General features: G+C 49.9%; 1 protein-coding gene across 1 annotated transcript in view; it reads right to left on the bottom strand.

The window, feature by feature from the left end:
• Nucleotides 1-13,530: 13,530 nt before the first annotated feature.
• Nucleotides 13,531-18,868, bottom strand: part of Plekhd1 (pleckstrin homology and coiled-coil domain containing D1) — a 28,068-nt gene continuing 22,730 nt past the window's right edge. The window contains exons 9-13 of the mRNA XM_021633521.2: nt 17,317-17,495; nt 16,730-16,862; nt 15,932-16,076; nt 15,424-15,573; nt 13,531-15,167 (exon numbers count right to left, since the gene is read on the bottom strand). Of these exons, the coding sequence (XP_021489196.2) occupies nt 15,001-15,167; nt 15,424-15,573; nt 15,932-16,076; nt 16,730-16,862; nt 17,317-17,495 (774 nt within the window). The 3' untranslated portion in view covers nt 13,531-15,000. The remainder of the gene's footprint in view (nt 15,168-15,423; nt 15,574-15,931; nt 16,077-16,729; nt 16,863-17,316; nt 17,496-18,868) is intronic.

Here is an 18,868-nt window from a genome sequence, read left to right as displayed (position 1 = left end):
CTTCTTCTTCTTCTTCTTCTTCTTCTTCTTCTTCTTCTTCTTCTTCTTCTTCTTCTTCTTCTTCTTCTTCTTCTTCTTCTTCTTCTTCTTCTTCTTCTTCTTCTTCTTCTTCTTCTTCTTCTTCTTCTTTTTTTTTTTTTTTTTTTTTTTTTTTTTTTTTTTTTTGCTGTTGTTGTTGGGTTTAAACGGGGTCTAACTATGTAGCCAGGCTGGCATTCAACCTGAAATCCTGATTCAGCCTTTCAGGTGCTAAGATTACACAACTAAGCCCTACCTAACTCACATTGTGATGGTTTGAATGAGAATGGCCCATCAGCACACAGGTTTCAGTACCTGGTCCCCTGCTTGTGGAACTGTTTGGGAAGGATTAGGAGGTCCGTCCTCGTTGGAAGAGGTGTCGCTGGGGTTGGGTTTTATGGTTTCAGAAGGCCATTCCAGTCCCCTTCTCTCTGTCTCCAACTTGTGGATCAAGCAGTAAGCGCTCAGCCGTTCCTGTTGCCATGCCTTTGTTTTGACATCGTGGACTCTAACCTTCTGAAACCATAAACTGCCTTCTTTTATAAACTGCCTTGGTCATACTGTTCTATTACAGCAACCAAAAAATTAACTAAGATACCCACCTTAGGACGGAAGTTTTAGCTGGTTTGTTAAGTACTTGGTACATCATGGGCTTTCATTACATGAAAGCGATAAATCACCTACTTGACAGGAGTGAGGGAACCGTGGAGAGCTGCTTATCTCTAAAGGGGAAGCTGGCTGGCCTGGCAGGGGTGGGCACGGGGCTGGCGACCGAGGGGGACATGTGACTTGGTGCTCTCCCCATCTGAGGGTTTCCCCCTACCGGAAGGGTCACAAGCTGTGCCTGAAGAAGACACTGCGCTGCTCCAGGGGAGACAGGAAGATGTCCCCAGCATACAGCTCTTGTGAAGACTCGGGTGGAGAAGCATCCCCAGAACACAGGCTATCAGGGGGTGTGAGTGAAGGAGAGTGGTAGGCGGCAAAGTGGGGGGGAGGCAGAAAAGATGAGATCATGTGGTCAGAATGGTCGAGCTCCGAATTCCCCCGAGCTTTGCCCTTCTGGGAAACTGCAGTCCTGAGGGACTGAAGCAGGAAAGCGAGGTGATGTAGAAAGAGCTTGGGCAGCTGCTGGCGGTAGAGCTGACAGGGGCAGGAAAGCCCCTTAGGGGAGATGTCCCACCAGCCTGGCACATCCACGTGCCCCATGGATTCACCTTGGCGTTCTGTGAGACCAGTTAGGTATGTGCGGGACACATCTTTGTTAACCCCTGGGAGTCACGAACAGGCGGCATGAGCACCGGTGTTCTGCTGCAGCCGAACTCAACACTGTGGGTCACTGCCAGCTCTTCTCCCCACACTGAGCCGACCTAAGCCACACTCCCATCCTTTGTCTCCCAGCAAGATAAAGGCTGTGGGCAGAGATCCTTAAAAAAAAAAAAAAAAAAAAACGCTCTCACCCCAGTCTTTCTTGAGACCTTCCTTCATCAGGCTGTTGCCATGACAACCATGGCTGACCCAGCCTCCGGGAAGCAGCAGCTGCAGTCCAGAAAAGCTGTGGTCCTGCTGCTGTTCCAAATTACTCAGTTCATGATGAAACCGTGGCAGGTTGCATATGACACACCACACACACACACACACACACAAACACACACCTTCTGCGTCTATTCTTTGCACATATTTTTCTTGTGACACCCCACCCCCAGCAGTATTGGTGGATTGCCTGAACAATTATAGAAACTCGTTCCCCCAACCCACAACAGTGATTTAACCAAGTGGTGAGCACAGAACCCCGGGGAACAGGGACAGTTCATTTGCTGAGATAAACACCAGAGACCTCAAAAAAGAGGCTTCCTTCCTCCTTGTGGGTACCATGCCTTCACCCCAGTGTTAGAGATCAAGGTCATTTATTCAAAGATGCAGACGCAAACAGGGCCAGCATTCCCATGGCATCTAGTCCCTGCTTCTGAACCCTGAGCCCTGGCTCCTCTGGCTAACACTTGGGGTCTGCTCAGCCTCAGCTTTGGGGGTCATGTGCTCTGTCATCAGAAACCCAAGTGGATTGGTCTCAGCGCCTGTCTGCTCAGCCCCCTCTGAAGGAATCATTCCCCCCCTCCTGTGTTCCACAGCTCCAACAATGGTTAGAAGGCATCTTAGCTCCAATGCTGTCCACTCTAGGACGAAAGAGCAGATGGTGAAAGGCTTAGGTCAGGACCAGGCCAGGGGATTCCGGAGGAATGCTCCTGTCAAGGAGCGGTGGGAAGCTGGGCAGGGGAGGAGCCTCTGTAGAGCTGGCCTGAGGCTGGGGGGTCAGAGCTGTGCTGCCATACCTGGAAAAGGGCACCTCCTGGCAGTGACAGGCTGCTGCCAACAGAGAATGCACACAGCTGGCACACTGGAGAGGATGTCTCCAGAAGCCAGCCTTCCCCCTTCCCAGAGAAGTCCATGCTAGTAGCAGGCCTTTGTTACTCAGCTTGGACTCACCGTTTATCCCAAATGCTGAAACGATCAGCCCCACCATGCATGTTTGTGTCTGCATATACCTGTGTTCAAACATACAAAGGAGCTCAGGAGGAGGGGGAAAGGGTTTTAAACAAGTAGCTGATGGGCCAGGCAAGCCTTTGGTTCTAGTTCTTAGGAGAGAGAAGCAAGTGGAACAGTTGGTTAAGTGCTTGCTGCCCAAGCCTGAGGACCTGCTCCACACTACAGAAAACCAAGCGGGGTGGGGGGGGGGGTGAGGGGGGGAGCACAGCTGTCTCCCAGCACAGGGGAGGTGGAGACCAGAGAATCCCTGGAGCTTTCCATCCATCTAGCCTTTCTGAATCATTGAGCCCCAGGTTCAATGAAAGGACAGTCTCCAAAAATAAGATGGAGGTGACAAAAATAAGAGGAAGACGCTAAACACTGACCTCTCCTCACAAACATGAGAGGGAGGTAACAGGAGCAAGAGTTACAGACACGCTTACATTTGTGAGTGTATATTTATAAGCTTTGGGATGAAGAGACGCTTCAGCAGTTCATGACTGTGTTCAGAGCACACAATGCTCTCTCGGAGGACCTGAGTTTGATTCCCAACACACACATTTGGTGGCTCATAATCAACTGTAACCAGCTCTAGGGGTTTCAAGACACCTGAGCATACACGCAACATAGCTCTTTAATTTACTTTAATTCCTTTCTTTACTGAAAGGAATTTGGTACACGTCTGGAAACCCCAGCACTTGGGAGGCAGAGGCAGAATGATGAGGAGGTCAAGGTCATCCCCAGCTAAGTAGTAAGTTCAAGGCCAGCCAGGACCACACGGGGCTGGATTGGGAGATAGTTCATTTGGTAAAATGTTTGTTTTGCAAGCGTGAGGATCCCAGTAGAGGTCTCCAGAACTGACTACAAAGCCAGGTGTGGTGGTGCACACCTGTAACCCCAGTGATGTCGAGATCAGAAGCAGAGACAGACAGAACCATGGCGCTCACCAGTCCGTTAGCACACCTGTTCAGGGAAGTTCTAGGCCAGTGAGAGGACCCAACTCAGGGGGAAAGCACCTGAGGAACAGGCTTTCCTCTGGTCTTCTCATGCAAACACACATGCACCCATACATACAGGCATACATGTAAACACACACACGTACTCATACATACACACACATGTGTAAGCACACACATGACTCTGCTGCTCAGGAATGTTGAGTAGTCACACAGCTCCTAGTTGCTGAGACAGAAATGACTGGCAGGACCGCCCCGCTCTCCACCCTGGGGCTGGATGACCAAAACAACACTGAATAAACAAACCAGCAGAGTGGGCGGAGTCGGCGGGTTAGGGGCGGAGCTTCCTCTGCACTCCTAAAAACCCTCCTCCACCTAAAGATGCCCCCGGTAGAGACTCCTGGTTTAGGATGAGCTCTGAAGGCTGAGCTAACCGGGGCTGGTTTTGCGCGCATCTTCTTATTCAGGACGACATCCCCAAAGAGATGGCAGGACATCCAGGTTGGGGTTTTGTTTTCCGTCCTCTGGAAAGCTCTCTGTTGGGCCTCTGCTCCCATCCACAGAGTCGCTAACCATGTGCACCACGGTCATCACTTGTGTCCATCGGTGTCCATCAGCCAGACTTCATTTCCCAAACTCCCCTGCAAAAAGACGTGGCCAAGCTCCAGCCAACCACATGAGAACAGAAGTGCGCTGGGCCCCTCTCAGGCTCAGGGAACAGGGAAAATCTTCATAAGCAGCTGGGGACACCGAGCCCGGGATGGGGTTGATCTTGGAAAAGCGCCGCTCACACACGCCTCTGAAAGCGACGCAGAGGACCCTGTACAATTAACTGGGGTGGACAACTAAAGTGTTGCCTCCCTTGTTCATCGCTAACCCCTGCACTGTGAGTGTTCAGCCCTTAGAAATACGGTCCAGCCTGAGACGCCACGGAGGGCACGGCATTCTATTTTTGCATACCCGCAAGATACAAAAGAGCTGGCAGTTTAAACTATGACACTCAGAACCTCCAATTCACACTCACTGGTGTTACGGGGATGTTACAAAGGTGGTTAGTCAGCAGTTTTAGAACCGGAAGTGAAAATGAAATATTAGGGTCCCACAGGGGGAGTCAAGGGAACGGAACCAGGCCCGAGCACACAGTCCACACACATACATACATGCAGGAAAAAGACATAAAAATAAAATTTAAAAAAATCTCTCTCTCTCTCTCTCTCTCTCTCTCTCTCTCTCTTTTTTTTTTAAAAGAATATTAGCTAGGTAGCGGTGGCACATGCCTTTAATCCCAGCACTCAGAGGCAGGAGGATCTCTGTGAGTTCGAGACCAGCCTGATCTACAGAGCGACAGCCAGGGCTACAAAGAGAAAACCTGTCTCAAAAAAAAAAAAAATTAACATACAAAAGAATATTAAAATAACAATAAATCATGAAGGCCTGAGCATCTATGACCTTGATTATGGCTTTGCTCTCTTTCCAGATGTAAACCGGCAATTTCTTAGAATTTCACAAACAAGGCTACAAACTTTGCTTACAGTAAAAACATATCTCCCTGTGTAACCTTGTGACCTGTGGGTTTGTGGGAAACTATGGGACCTGAGAAGGGAGAGGAGCCTGCCATCTCGGAGTCCGACTGAAGCCTCTCAGCTGAAAAAGCAAGAATTCAAACACAGTCAACGCTTGCTGCAAAGCCTGCCAGCATTGGTATTCCTTACACACACAGATACTCTGTGTGAAAATAGCAGTGGCCCTCGGCTCAAGGCCTGAATGCGTGTGACCCTTTAGGCACCATCTTACCTTTTTCCTCAAACTCAAAGACCTGCCTGTCTCTGCCTCCCCAGTGCTGGGATTAAAGGCATGGCCGTTACCACCTGGCATATGAAGATTCTGAAAATAGCCATGAAAAACCTACATTTGGATGGGGTTATCCGCTCCCTAAGCATATTTTTCTGTTAGTACCAATGGTTAATTCTCTTTTCAAAACACTCCAATTCTAGGGCCTGGAGAGGTGCCTCAGTGATTAAGGCACTTGCTCCTCCAGAGGACCTGAGTTCAGTTCCCAGCCTCCATGCTGGGCATCTCAAAGATTCTAATTTTAGAGAATTTTCAGGGGAAACAGGCCAGAAGTTTTAAAAATATGCTTTAGATCCTCAATGAATACTCACTGAAGGAATGAGTAGATGTCTCTAGTCTGTAATCTGTGATTGAAAAATGATTTTTTTTAAAAAAAACCAAAACTGTTTTAGGGCCATAGCCCTTAGCTACAGGGACGACATCTGTGGCAAAGCTAGGATGATTGTTTTCCTAGGTTGCTCCCTGACAGACAGCAGGAAGGACAGTCAAGGAGCTAAACAACAAGCGAATGAGCTCACGCTGGAAGGAGTCCTGAAATCTGGTAGATCCAGCGCAGTTAACCTCAGTAACTCAGCGATTCTGACAAGGCTCTGCCTCTGCTTCGCCATCCTGTACACGTTGGTATGGTCCTCAGACCAGTTTTCTTCATGGTCCCAAATGTGATAGTCAGACATGGCAAACTGAGTAGAGGGACTGTAGCTTTCCCATGACATGCTCTGAGGAGAAAACCTTTCCCGGGAGTCCTCCAGCAGGCTTGCGTCTTTGGCATCCTCTCGGCCATGTGCCTGCTCCTGAAGCAATATCTCCAGCAGAGAAGAATAATTGCCATGATTACATTGGATCAATTAGGATGTGTCATTGGGCTTGAATAGAGTTCACCTTCCTCCCGGGTTAATGCCTGGAAGTCACCCAAGATTCTATTTCTGTGAGAGAAGCCACCCAGCAGCAAGTGGTATTCATCGGTAGGCACCGAACATTCGATTGCAAAGTTGATTTAGTATCACTCGCATGCACACACATTGTCAGAGAAATTATCTCCTACAATGTATCAATACTCACTCTTATATCAAGCTATCGTCACTCACTGCTTACAGACAACAAATTGATGAGTGAACATAAAACAAATGTCCTACCTAAAATATATAAAAAAAATGTTCTTCACACAAGAAAACAAACAAACAAAAGCTGGGCACAGTGACATACTCCTTTAATCCCAGCACTTAAGAGACAGAGACAGGCAGATCTCAGTGAATTCGAGGCCAGCCTGCTCTACAGAATGAGTTCCAGGGCAGCCAGGGCTACACAGAGAAACCCTGTCTCAAAAAACCAAAACAAAAGAAGTCTGTGCTAGCATACTTGGCACATCCGAAGGATTTTAATTTTTATTTAAAAAGAATGATGCAGGCCCAGCTCGGTGGCTCAGGACACCTGCTTTTGTGGAGGAGCCCAGTCATATTCCCAGCACCCACTCTGGGTGGCTCAGAGCTGCCTGTGGGTCCAACTCCGAGGGACCCAAGGCCTTCTTCTGACATTGCAGGCACCCACACACATGATACTCACAAACACAGACACACACACACACACACACACCTGACAGATAAAAGAAACATTTTAAATCTTGGGTCTATTCAAAGTCAGTTTCCAACTTGCCAGGCAGCTGAGGATGACCGTGAGTTTCTGACCCTCCTGCTTTCTACTTCCCGAGTGAGATAACAGCCACACAAACCCATTTCTGGTTTAAATGGTACTGGGGATTTGAACCCGGGGCTTCGGGCACGCTAGGCAAGCCGCCTTTCAGCTGAGTCACACCCTCAATCCATGTAGCTGTGCTCTAAAACAGCTGTTTCACACGAGGCCCCTTTCACATCGAAATGTAATGTTCCTTTTTTGTGTAGATAATCATTCCTCAGAAGCGAACTTCAGGCGAAACCAGAGGCCGCGGTAGAAAGTCCAAATGAGAAATGGGGTAATGATTTCCTTTTATGTTACAGAAAGGCGAAAGAGTCATCCTGGATGACAGGTCCAGGAGCAAGAGCACTTGGCCACTTTGTTGAAGGGCTTGTTACTTTTTAAGATGGTTTGAAGAAACATTGGTTTGAAGCAACATTTCCCCTTCAATTCTATCAATTGCCTGGCGAGGCTTAAAATTCGAAATAGTTAGCGCTTTAACATTTTATTCCCCAGGATGGGAAGCTCTACACCAGAACTGGGGGAGGGTTGAAAGAGATTACACAGTAGCAGAGGTCATAATGATATTCTAGTAAATGTTACATTTTCGGGGTGTGGTATGAAGGACACGGGCCTTGAGCCCATTTCCAAGCCATGTGACCTTGGGCAAGTCCCGCAGCCGCTGTGGACTTTATTTTATACCTAAGGAAAGGGGTGTCGTGAGAACACAAAGGAGAAACCAGAGCGAACGTGCCCGACTTATAATGTGCTGAGTATATGAGAGCCAAAGCAGAACCTTTGTTTTCGATCCTACAGGAAAGAATGACCACCCGATTCAAGCCAATCAGGCGGCACCGCGCAGGCACAAAGCCCTCCCTCCCCGGGTTGCGGAAGCCCCAGGTCACTTTCCCACCAGAATCTGCAGGGCTGCTCAGAGCGTGCTGCCATCTGCTGGGCACAAGGGGAAGTGAACATCCAAGCATCCCTGAACTGCAGAGGGGAGGAAACCCTAAAGAACTGGACCCGGACTGTGACCTCCTGTCCGTTGAGACAGGCCGAGGCCCCTTCTTGGGCCAACAACTTGTTACTACTATTTCAATTAGCTTTTTTTTTTTTTTTAAGTGGCAGGATATTTATTATTTAAGGAAAGAAGTCCTGACACACTGCTTAACATGGAGGGTATTATGCTAATGAAGGAAGCTGGTTTAAAAAAAAAATCTGGTGAACAGCATTGGGTGCTATTTCGGATGATCCTGGCTTGGTTCCCAATGCCCACACAGTGCCTCACAACCATCTGGAACTCTAGTTCCCAGAGATCCAATACCCTTTCCTGGCCCCTTTCAGCAACCGAGCTTACACATACTCCACACGCACAGGAAGGCAAAACAGTCACACACGCGCGCACACACACACACACACACACGCAGGCCAAACAGTCATACACATAAAATAAAATAAATCTTTAACAAAACAAACAAAAATGGGACCACAAGCTGGCTCAGTGGAATCGAACACAAAGATTGACGATTTGTGTTTAATCCCGGAAACCCACAGGGTGGGAAGGGAGAACTGGTTCCAGCAGGTTAACCTCTGACCTCCACAGGTGTGCTGCACGGCATACAATAAATAGATATGTAAAGAAAATGACAAATACAAGTGCATAGTTCCACTTACTTGAGCTATCTGTATTTAAAGTTGTCATAGACACAGGAGAGAAGTAAGAGAACTTTTTTTTTAATGGGTTCAGAGTTTGAGTTTTGCCAAATGAGAGCAGCCTGGAAACTGATTGCACAGCCGTGTGGATATAATGAATATCACCAAGTCACGTGTGCAGAAATGGTTCAAGTGGCCAGGCAGTGGTGGCACACACCCTTAATCCCATCACCCCGGAGGCAGAGGACAGGCGGAGCTCCGAGACGGAGGCAAGCCCTGTCTCCAGAGCAAGTTCCAGGACAGCCAGGGCTACACAGATGTGGTGGCTTGAGTAGGTGTGGCCCCGGTAGATTCAAGTGTGTGAATGTTTGGCCATAGGATGTGGCACTATTAGGAAGTGTGGCTTTATGGAAGGAGGTGTGGCCTTGTGAGAGGAAGGATGTCACTGTGGAGGTGAGGCTTGAAGGTCTGAAATGCCCAGTGTGAAACACATCCAGTGTCCTCCTTCGGATTGTCTGCCTGCCATGAGTCCCACCACGATGACAATGGACTAAACCTCTGAAACTGAAGCCAGCCCCCATTAAATGTTTTCCTTGAAAAGAGTTGCTGAGGTCATGGTGCCCCTTCACAGCAATGGAAACCCTAACGAAGACAACAGAGAAACCCTGTCTTGAAAAAAGAGAGAGACAGAGAGAAATAGTTCAAGTTTAAATTTTATGTTTAAAGTGATAAATTTTGTTTGTTTATTTTACCACAATAAAAACCCCCTTAAAGGACAGAACCAAGCCCATGGGAGGTGCACAATTCCACGATATAGAATCCTGATAAGCACTGACTGAATAAACGGCCCCAGACATGGGGTGAAGGTGACAATGGGCATCTTCCCCTTACTAGAAGCACTCTCTCTGTGATGATTGCTTTTTCCTTGAGCTGATAAATTGGTTGTCTTTCCTGTTCTCATTTCAAGGTCAAAATTAATTAAATAATGAATTAGCTTGAGGCAGCATTTCACTGTCACCCAGCCATCCTGTAACTCAACTATGCTGGCCTTAAACTCACAGAGATCCACCTGCCTCTGCCTGCCCAGTGCTAAGATTAAAGGCGTGTACCACCACACAAGGCTCGATTTTTTTTTTTATTTCAGGCAATTTTGAGGACAGTATGACAGAGTTCAGCGGACCAGATCATCCTCCCTGAGGCCTATCTGTCCTGACCTCTAATGGCAGTCACGGGCAATTTTCTATAGGCTACAGAGCAGTAAAAGGCTGGAGTCCATAGCCATCAGGGCTCCATGTGACTGTGGGGCACGTGGACTGTGCCACTGGGAAAACTGGCCTGGAGCTCGGGGAAGAAGCAGGACCCAGGCTCCAGTCCAACATGGGACCTCATGAGATTAAAGAGGATTTAAATATATGGATACGGATATCATTACAAATAGTGGCTCTCCAACGCCACATGACCAACAAGCGGCCAGCAGAGGCTTGACCCTCCCTATCAGGGCCACCTCCCCACAGGAGCAGGGACAGAGGCAAGGTTCTTCCTGGGGTCTTGTCAGTGCAGGCAGGACTTAGTAACGGAAGTCTCTTTTCAGACATCCCACGCCCACTAGCCATGGTTGGGACAAGGTAACAGGGATGGGGCGAGTGCTCACAGAAGGACTCACAGACAGGAAGCAGGCATCAGGTCCTCTAGGACCGTGAGTCCCAAAATGTAGTTTCTCTTCATCACCTGGTGGCTCCTGGAGCCCTAAATATACAGCTCTGTCCCTGAGCAGCCCTGAATCACCTTGGCTTCCCTACCTGACCACCAGGCTACCCGGAAAGGCAAAGCCACAGAGACACAGGACAGGCTGCCATTTCCAACTGTGGGGATCCAGAGAGATTGCTCACCACTGGATGGAGCGGCTTTCGCTTTCTACCAGGCTAAACCAACCGCTTCACCCTCCCTTGGGGCCTTACTCCTCTACCCTTCACAAGAAGTGGGGTGAGAGAAGCCAGTAGCTGTTTCCCCGAGTGGGGTTGCTGACTCTGGGTAGACTCTGCTGTGAGCTGGAGAGCTCAGTAGCTAGCTTCGTCCTGGCAGAGGCACAGGGCTCCGAGGAGGCTCCACGGAGGCCGCAGGGAAACTGCTTGGCTCTGTAGTGTAACAGCTGCTGTGTGGTTTTTCTCACAGCTGACACCCTCGGCTGCCCCTGAGACTGGGGCATGCGACTGTCCTCCAAACAGGCTGCCCGGGTCAGGCTAAGCTGTGAGCGATTGATGAGTTGAGGGTATTGCCTCCTTCCAGAGATGGAGAGAGGACGATGGCTCCTTCCCTGGGCTGGGTCGTTGGTGCTTTCCCAGTCTTTTGCCTTCTCCTTTAACGTGTCTTTGAGGGGTGTGAGGGGTAACCTTGCCAACTTGCTGGGATTTCGAATCACCATGGAAACAAACCTCTGTGTCTGTGAGAGATGATCTGGATTAAGTTCATGGAGGTTGGAAGACCATTCTATCTCTGGCGGCTGTGACTGACTATAGAGAACTAAACAGTAGCATTCCTGACTCCATGCTTCCTGGCTCTCTGCAAATATTCTAGCCTTCAGAGACTGAACTTTTGCAGCCTTGCAACCAAGTTAATAATTTGCCTGGAGACCACTTAAAAGCTACGTGTTTGACCTGTTTCCCTGCTGTGTATTCAGCCTGTTTACCTTGCTCTAAGGAAACAATGTAGCCAACCTTTCTAAGGCCTTGGACTTGCCCTGTAACCCACTTTTACGAGCTAGACCCAATGTTTGACTTTACCCTGGGACCCTGTTCCCTGTCTCTCCTTTGTGACTCTTTCATGACCCTCACCCAGAACAGTGTGTGTGTGAGAGAGAGAGAGACAGACAGACAGACAGACAGACAGACAGACAGAGATTAGTTAAATCATCAGATGAAAATGGCAACATAGAAATCAATGATTTAATTGTCCAGCATGAACGTTGGAAACAACATTCCGGACATTGGTTGATGCCATCAGTTTGCAGTTTTGAGTGCTGTTCTGGGACAGTATGGCTTAATAAAGTGAATTCTTCCCTTGTAAACTCTGGCTTAAAAAATTAAGTCAGGGGAGCCCTCAGCCCTTTCCTATAATTTTATTTTTTTCTGTGTCATTCAATAAACACAGGGCAAAGCCCTTAGGGACGGGCGGTGGACACAGGAAGGGTACTGGAGGGCTCCAATTGGGATGGCTCCTGGCATAGGTCGCCCCACGAGGAACACTCTCATCTGTGCGGCACTGTGACAGCCAGCTGCTGCAAGCTGTCATTGCCACGGCTCCCCTACCGTATGGGACGGTTCCTTCAGACTGCAAGCCAAAATAAGACCTCCCTCGTCCCGTGTCCGGTATTCAGTCACAGAATCAAGAAAAGTCATCAAAGCCGAGGGAGAGTATTAGGAGCAAGTGACTGCTACATGGCTGTCCTCGTGGGGACATTCATGATAGGGAAATGGGGAGCCACTGGGAATGCTGGGACACACAGGGCAGCCTGGCACGGCACACATCATCCGTCCTCAGCCAGGAAACTGAATAGGCTAACAGGAGGATCTGGTGATTCACTTCTGGATCACCTTGTGCTTCTTTATAAAACAAAGCATTAGCCCTGGCGGGTTTATTCCTCATGAGGCTGTTGAAGCTAGCAGGCAGTTTGTCTCTTTTAGGCTGTCCCTTTGGTCTATACTCAAATCAGAGGGAAATCCTGCCGATTGTCTTATAACATGGGAACATCCGGGACCTCGGGGTGGAAACACATATTTTTCAGTTAATTATTAATAAGCCAGTCACAGGGAGTGAACGCTGACTGGGGTTTTCGTTCTTCGGCTGGAAAAAAATCAGTTGGTGGTGGACAATTCCGTGGGTGGCCTGCAGGGGGCAGCACTTCTCTAGAAATGACCCCTCTGCCTACTTTGGAAACCACGGCCAGAAGTAACACATTTCATTAACTGGCCAATGATTAAGTTACTTTTAGGAACTGCTTTATACTGTTAATGTAATATATCATGTCAATATGTTCCCAGTAAGTAATTCCAGCCATATTTCATATGGGGATGCTGGCTGGTGTGTGTGTGTATGTGCGTGTACTGTCAGGTATGGTTGGAGGTAAAATAGACTTGTCTGAGGCACAGAAAGTACAGGGTGAGAATCAGAGGAAATAAGTTGGGAAATTGGTGCTTGTGCTCTGAAAGCTGTGTTGAGTCTGTCTCCTCCCAGACTCATGTTAAAGCTTACCTGTTGCTGGGTAGTGATGGCACACGCCTTTAATCTCAGCACTCTGGAGGCAGAGGCAGGCAGATGTCTGAGTTCAAGGCCAGCCTGGTCCACAGAGTGAGTTCCAGGACAGCCAGAACTACATGGAGAAACCCTGTCTCGGAAAACTAAAAGCCATTAAAAAACTAAAAACTAAAACAACAACAAACAAGAAACTGAATTGCCATTACAATAGTGTTAGGAGTGGGGACCTCGCTGGTGACAGTGGCAAGGCGGCCTTTCATCCCAGCACTCAGGAGCCAGGGGCAGCTGGCTCTGAGTTCAAGGTCAGCCTGGTCCACAAAGCTAGCTTCCATTCTTCATAAATTAATGGACTGGGGATGTGGCTAAGTTGGTAGAGTATTGCCTTCTTTGCTTAAAGACCTCTAGAGGCGGAAGTAGGTCACCCTCACACATTGAGTTCAAGGCCAGCCTGGGCCATCTAAGACCTTAGATGAACATAGTACATTCTTGCAGGTGTTCTCTTACAGCAGTATTTTTCTTTCTGGTTAATAGTTCGACCAGGAAAACCAAACGCATTTGAAATTCTCTCCGAGAGCAAGCTATTAATAGTTCTTTAAAAACAAAACCAGGAATCTTGGTTTTACAAATCTTCATTTCAAAGTCCACTCCACGTACATACTTTATAGACAAGCCTCAGGTTTGTGCAGGTTTATACACATTCAGAGCTTTGTATTTACACACGGATGCACTGATCCCAAAGCACCGTATCCGAGACCACACCCACTAAGAAGGGACTGAGAATGGCGAAGCCCAGACCTTGGTAAAGGTCTCTCCTTCAGAACCCTTCCGTCATCTGAACAGAAAACGGATGGCTTTATTCTACCAGTGTCTTAGCACCCAGCCCCTTTCAAGCTATTTTTTTTTTAAAGATTTATTTTATGTGTATGAATGTTTTTGTCTGCTTGTATGTACACGCACCACGTGAGTGCCCGGTGCCTGTGGGGGTCGGGAGAGGGTGTTGGGTTCCTGGCAAATGAAGTTACAGATGTTTGTGAGCTGCCCTGTGGGCACTGGGAAGCAAGTCTGGGTCCTCTGCAAGGGAGGCGAGCGCTCTTAACTGCTGCACCACATCTGGAACAAGAGGAGGCAGTGAGGTGAGTCAGCTGGGGAGGAGCCGGATCTTGGGGATCTCAAAGCGGCAGGGTCAGGAGAGCCTGAGGCAGCGATAGCTCCACCTGACTGTGGATAATACAAAAGGCCTGGCCCCTTCACTCTTGGTCTGGCTGTGTACTTTGAGAAAGCCTGAGGGTCAAGAGCTCTCAGTCAGGGTTGGGAAAAAAAAACAAAAATAGGATCACGAACTTCTCCTGCACCCTCTAGGGGATTGCTGATGCTATAGATGGAGAAGCTAGGTGGCTGGCAGCCAGGACAGCCCCCAGGAAGTAGGATACTGCAGAGAAGGTACGGGGTGCTGTGACCCTGGGGTTGTCTTAGGGCCTGCTCTTCCCTCTCCAAGCACATGGAATAAGTACGGGTCCCAGACAAATGTATTGGAGGACCAGGAGTAAAGAAGAAGTTAAGGGTGTCATGTGACCAGAGGCTGAGCAGCAGTCACAGAGGGGAATGGTGGGTACCAGAGAAGCTTTTCAGTCCTTGACAGTGGGCAAGGCCCTGCCTACCCTCATGGAGTAGACATCATTTCTTCCTGATCAACAGATACCACACACAGTCAGGCCTCATCATGACAACCAGGTAGCACACAGTGTGGACCCATCCCACCTAGCGTAGACCCAAGGTCAGGGCTCAGGTCTGAAGAGATAGTTCAGTGGTTAAGAGCACTTGTTTCTCTTCCAGAGGACCCAGCCCTGACACCCTGCGCCCACATAGTGGCTCACAACCACCTATAACTCCAGTTCCAGGGGATCCAACACTCTCTTCTGACCTCCGAGGTCAGGGCTCCAGGTGAGGCAGAGGGAGGTATCACCTCCTTTGAGAATGAGGGTGCCCCTCCCCCAGTGGTGCTCTGATGAAGAGGAGCCAGGGGGAGTCCGGCCTTCCTCCTGTCCCACCAAGGAAAGATGGGAGGCAGAGGAGGAGTTCCCAATCACTTTCCACCCCGGGGGAGCGCAGAGGCCCCAGGCTGGGTGGCCATGATGTGGTAGATGGATTCCCGGAAGCGCTGGTCTCGGCTTAGCCGCTTGGCCACCTCCTTCAGCTCCTCTATATTGTTGGCTTCTAGTTGGGAGGTCATGAAGGACTGGGATGGCTTCACTGGGGAGACAAGGACCCATTGCTCCATGAGTGGCATTCCCCCATGCTGAGACACCCCCCTCCACACTTCCTCCCTCACCCCAGCCCTACATGCTACCAAGCTTCACTTGGTCCTTCCTGCCCAAGGCTGGTGGAGGCCTATTCAAGGACATACTGCCCGGCCTTATCTACTTGCTCACAACCTCGCCCTTTGCTTGCCTGCTTTGCCACCAACAGCCTGTGCCATCTGACCCCGTGATGGCACATGGGCGCTTACAGTCATTCCAGGAAGTGCTGGACCGGCGGCGGTGGAACCGGCAGCTCTTGATGCGGCGAGTGGCCGCCTTATGGATGTACACGGAGTTCTTCATGATGACTGGCATCTTGGCCTCCAGCTCTGCATTCCGGATGCACTCCTCGAAGAACCCTGGCGGCAAGAAGTACTACTGGTTTGGTCTGGTGGGAGACGTGTTGGCCTGTTCTTTACGCGACACAGTTTGGCCCTCAGACTACAACCTGCAGCCATCACAGGGATGACCTGCTGGGAACAGAGCTCTGAGCTTCCAAAAAGAGGACAAAACTCCAGGCATTCCTCCCATACCTTCACCCCAGGCTCAAGTGCCACAAAGAGGCATTGCCAAAGGGACTCCTACGGGAAGGTCTCTGGAGGAGCAACTCCAGGAAGAACCGCCTCACACATGCCAGGCCTGTTCCAGACTCCAGTGGGTTTGGGTCTGTGGGGCTGAGCTCTGGGACTAGGGCTGGGCCCTGGAGGAAGGCCTTACTTTTCAGGTGGCTCACGTCAGCCCGCATCCTCTCTTCCTTCTCCTTGTTCCGTATCTTGGAATTGAGGCCTTGTTCCAGGCTCCGCAAGGCCGCCTCTGCCTCCCGCAGTCGCCTCTCCAGGTCCATGCGCACCTTCACCTCAGCCTACACGGAGGGACAAGTGAGAGGGGAGAGGAGTCCGGGACGCAGGCTCCACCTCTCCAGAAGGCTTCTGTGATGGTTTTCATTGCTAACTGTCCTGGATTTAGGATCACCTAGGAGACACGCTCTAGGCTGTTAACCTTCAGGGAGGTTTAACTGAGGACGGAGGATGCACCCTGAATGTGGGTGACACTGTCCCGCTGGTTGGGGTCCTGGGCTGAATTAAAAGGAAAGGGGGGAAGGTGTGTAATCACCAACATCGACTACAGGCTGCCAGCTGCATCCTACTCCCGCCATATCCCCCTCAAACCATGAACCTTCCTTCCTTAGGCTGATTCTGACAGGTACTTCATCACAGTAATGGGGAAATATAGCCAACACCCCTGCTCATTATGGGCTCAGTAAGCATGGATGGATGTTTCTACATCTTGCTTCCATGCCTCAGCCATGAGCCAGGCGGCTCGGCTCGGCCCAATTCCCAATGCTTGTCCATCCATGATAGAGAGACTGCCACCTCTTTGGATAAACCCATCCCTCAGCCTGGCCGTCTGGACATACTGGGAGAGAGGATTAGGGCAACCATAAAGTATAGGGAGGGGCAGGAGTCGCCAGTCCTTTGGAGGGCCCAGAGCACAAGCACCCGGCATGCTCTGCACCTTGAGCTCCCGCTCGGCCTGCTGCTTCTCTGCAGTCAGCTCTTGCAGCGAGTTCTGCAGGGCTTGGGACTGGCTGGAGTAGAACTCCCGTTCCTCCTCAAGGGCCCGTGAACGTTCCTCATTCTCCTTCATCCTGTAGGGAGGAGGGTTGCTTACGAGGTGCTCACCTACAAAGGAGGTTGTGCCTACTAGAGACATGGCTAGAGAAAGGCCGAGTCCTTTCCGGGCCCAGTCAGCTAGGTCATGAGAGGGATGGTATGGGGGTGCTGGGAGCCCTAGGCCTAGAGGTTCAAGGATTGCTACTTCTCTGACCTCAGAGAAACCCTCCGACCCTGGTGAGGCTCAGTTTCTTCATGGGTGAGATGGGTAGAAGCTAAGGGAACCTGCTGGCTGGCCACAGGCACTTTTCGGAGGACCTGATGATGCTCTGTATGGCTGGTCAAGTCAGCTTTGGGAAAGCCAGGCCATAGGCAGAGAGGAAGTAAGTGACTCATCTCAGTGACAGCTAGAACTCAAATCCAGCTGTCTAACATGAGGGCAGCCACAGCTCCTGAGCTGCTGGAGGACCCAGCCGTCAGGCGCCTCACCGCTTCTCTGCCAGAAGCTTCTCTGCCAGAAGCTCCTGCATCCGCTCTTCGATCTGCCTGAGGTTGCTATGGAGATCATCACTGGCAGGAGGCTGCTCACTCTGATTGGTCAACGGCTGTGGCTGGTTCTTATCTTCCTCCAGCATCTCTAGGGTTTTCTTCTTCTCTATGGAGAGTTCCTGGCACAGAGGCAGGAAGGAACAGGGGTTAGCTCTCCAGCATGGCTGCTCTGGTCTCCTTACAATTCCAGGGAGCAATCTACTCCTCCCTCAGTCCTTCATGAAGGGCATCTCACATGTCTCGTTCTAAGATCTCCTTTCTTACAGCAATGGCCAGGTTACTCCTCCATCAAGGCAGACAGATAAGGAGGAACTCAATGTGACTTCCAATAGAGACAGTACCTGTCAGAGCTAGGTCCCAAGGCCCAAGGGCAACGTGATCTTTTGAGGCCCTTGCTCCCCAAGGAGAAAAGAAACTTATTGGACTCAGGCGAAAGCCCAAAAGGATCAGTGCAAGAGCACACACACTTAGACATTCTCTGCATTTCTCAGCTGGGATCGTAACACTACAATGAAATTACATGGTTGAAAATACCCGTGGCAACCACTCCCCATGACTGGGGAAGCAAAACAAACCAAGGCTCCAGTCACTCAAGGGAGACTAAAGCCCTTGCAGCCTTCATGACAGCTCATGGACTCAACTAAGGTGTATGGCCCTAAGCTCACTTCAGGTGCTGGACCTTGGGATGCTGCTGAGACGTGGTCAAATGATGTTTGCAGTTTCGGAAATATAACCCAGAGTTAATCCTGTAACAGGTATACAAAATGCACAGGAACGCAGAGCATATACCCACCTAGAAGAACCAAGAGAGGCGGACTGAAGAGATTTTAGTTGATCTGAAGACAAATAGTTCTCCAGACAAAGAAGAGATGAAAAGAAAATGCGTAGAAGCAACAGTAGTGTGTGTGTGTGTGGGGGGGGTGTCAAAAAGCTTGTTTTCCTTAGGGATATGAGCTCAGTGATTGGAGCAAGGGCTGGGGTGTCTTTGGGGGGCGCGGTGTGGAAACGCAGCAGGGGAGGAACAGCTGGGTGAGGGGCTGTACTTGCACGCTGTGCTAAGAAGTTTGTTCTCTGTCCTTGACACATGCTGCTTGCCCCTCCCCGCTCAGTTCCTCGTATCAGATGAAGGTGACCTGGAAGTTGACTTCCCCTCATGCTCAATTTCACCCAGGAGCAGCTAAGTGAGGGAACCACAGAAGGATGTGGTGGGTGACTCCAACGCCTACGCTAATCAATCCTGCCGCTGGTATAAAAATACCCGCCCTCCAGAAAGCACGCTTCCTGAGGCCTTGGTCGTTGCAAGGGCAAGCTGAGATTTCAGTTCTGGCTCTGGCCAGTCCACATTTTGGGTTTTATGTGCCAGCTAGAGCTCCCAACCATGCACAGGGAAGGTCCTTCAGGTGAGTTCCCCTCCGTGCTCATCCTCCTGCCCTGGGAAACATATGAGAAAATCCAGTATACGGAGCCCAACCATCCAGCTTTGGGCAAGCAG

This window comes from Meriones unguiculatus, chromosome 7 (genome assembly GCF_030254825.1).
Source record: "Meriones unguiculatus strain TT.TT164.6M chromosome 7, Bangor_MerUng_6.1, whole genome shotgun sequence".
In the NCBI taxonomy this organism is placed as follows: Eukaryota; Metazoa; Chordata; class Mammalia; order Rodentia; family Muridae; genus Meriones; species Meriones unguiculatus.
This window is presented reverse-complemented; position numbering and strand designations above follow the sequence as displayed.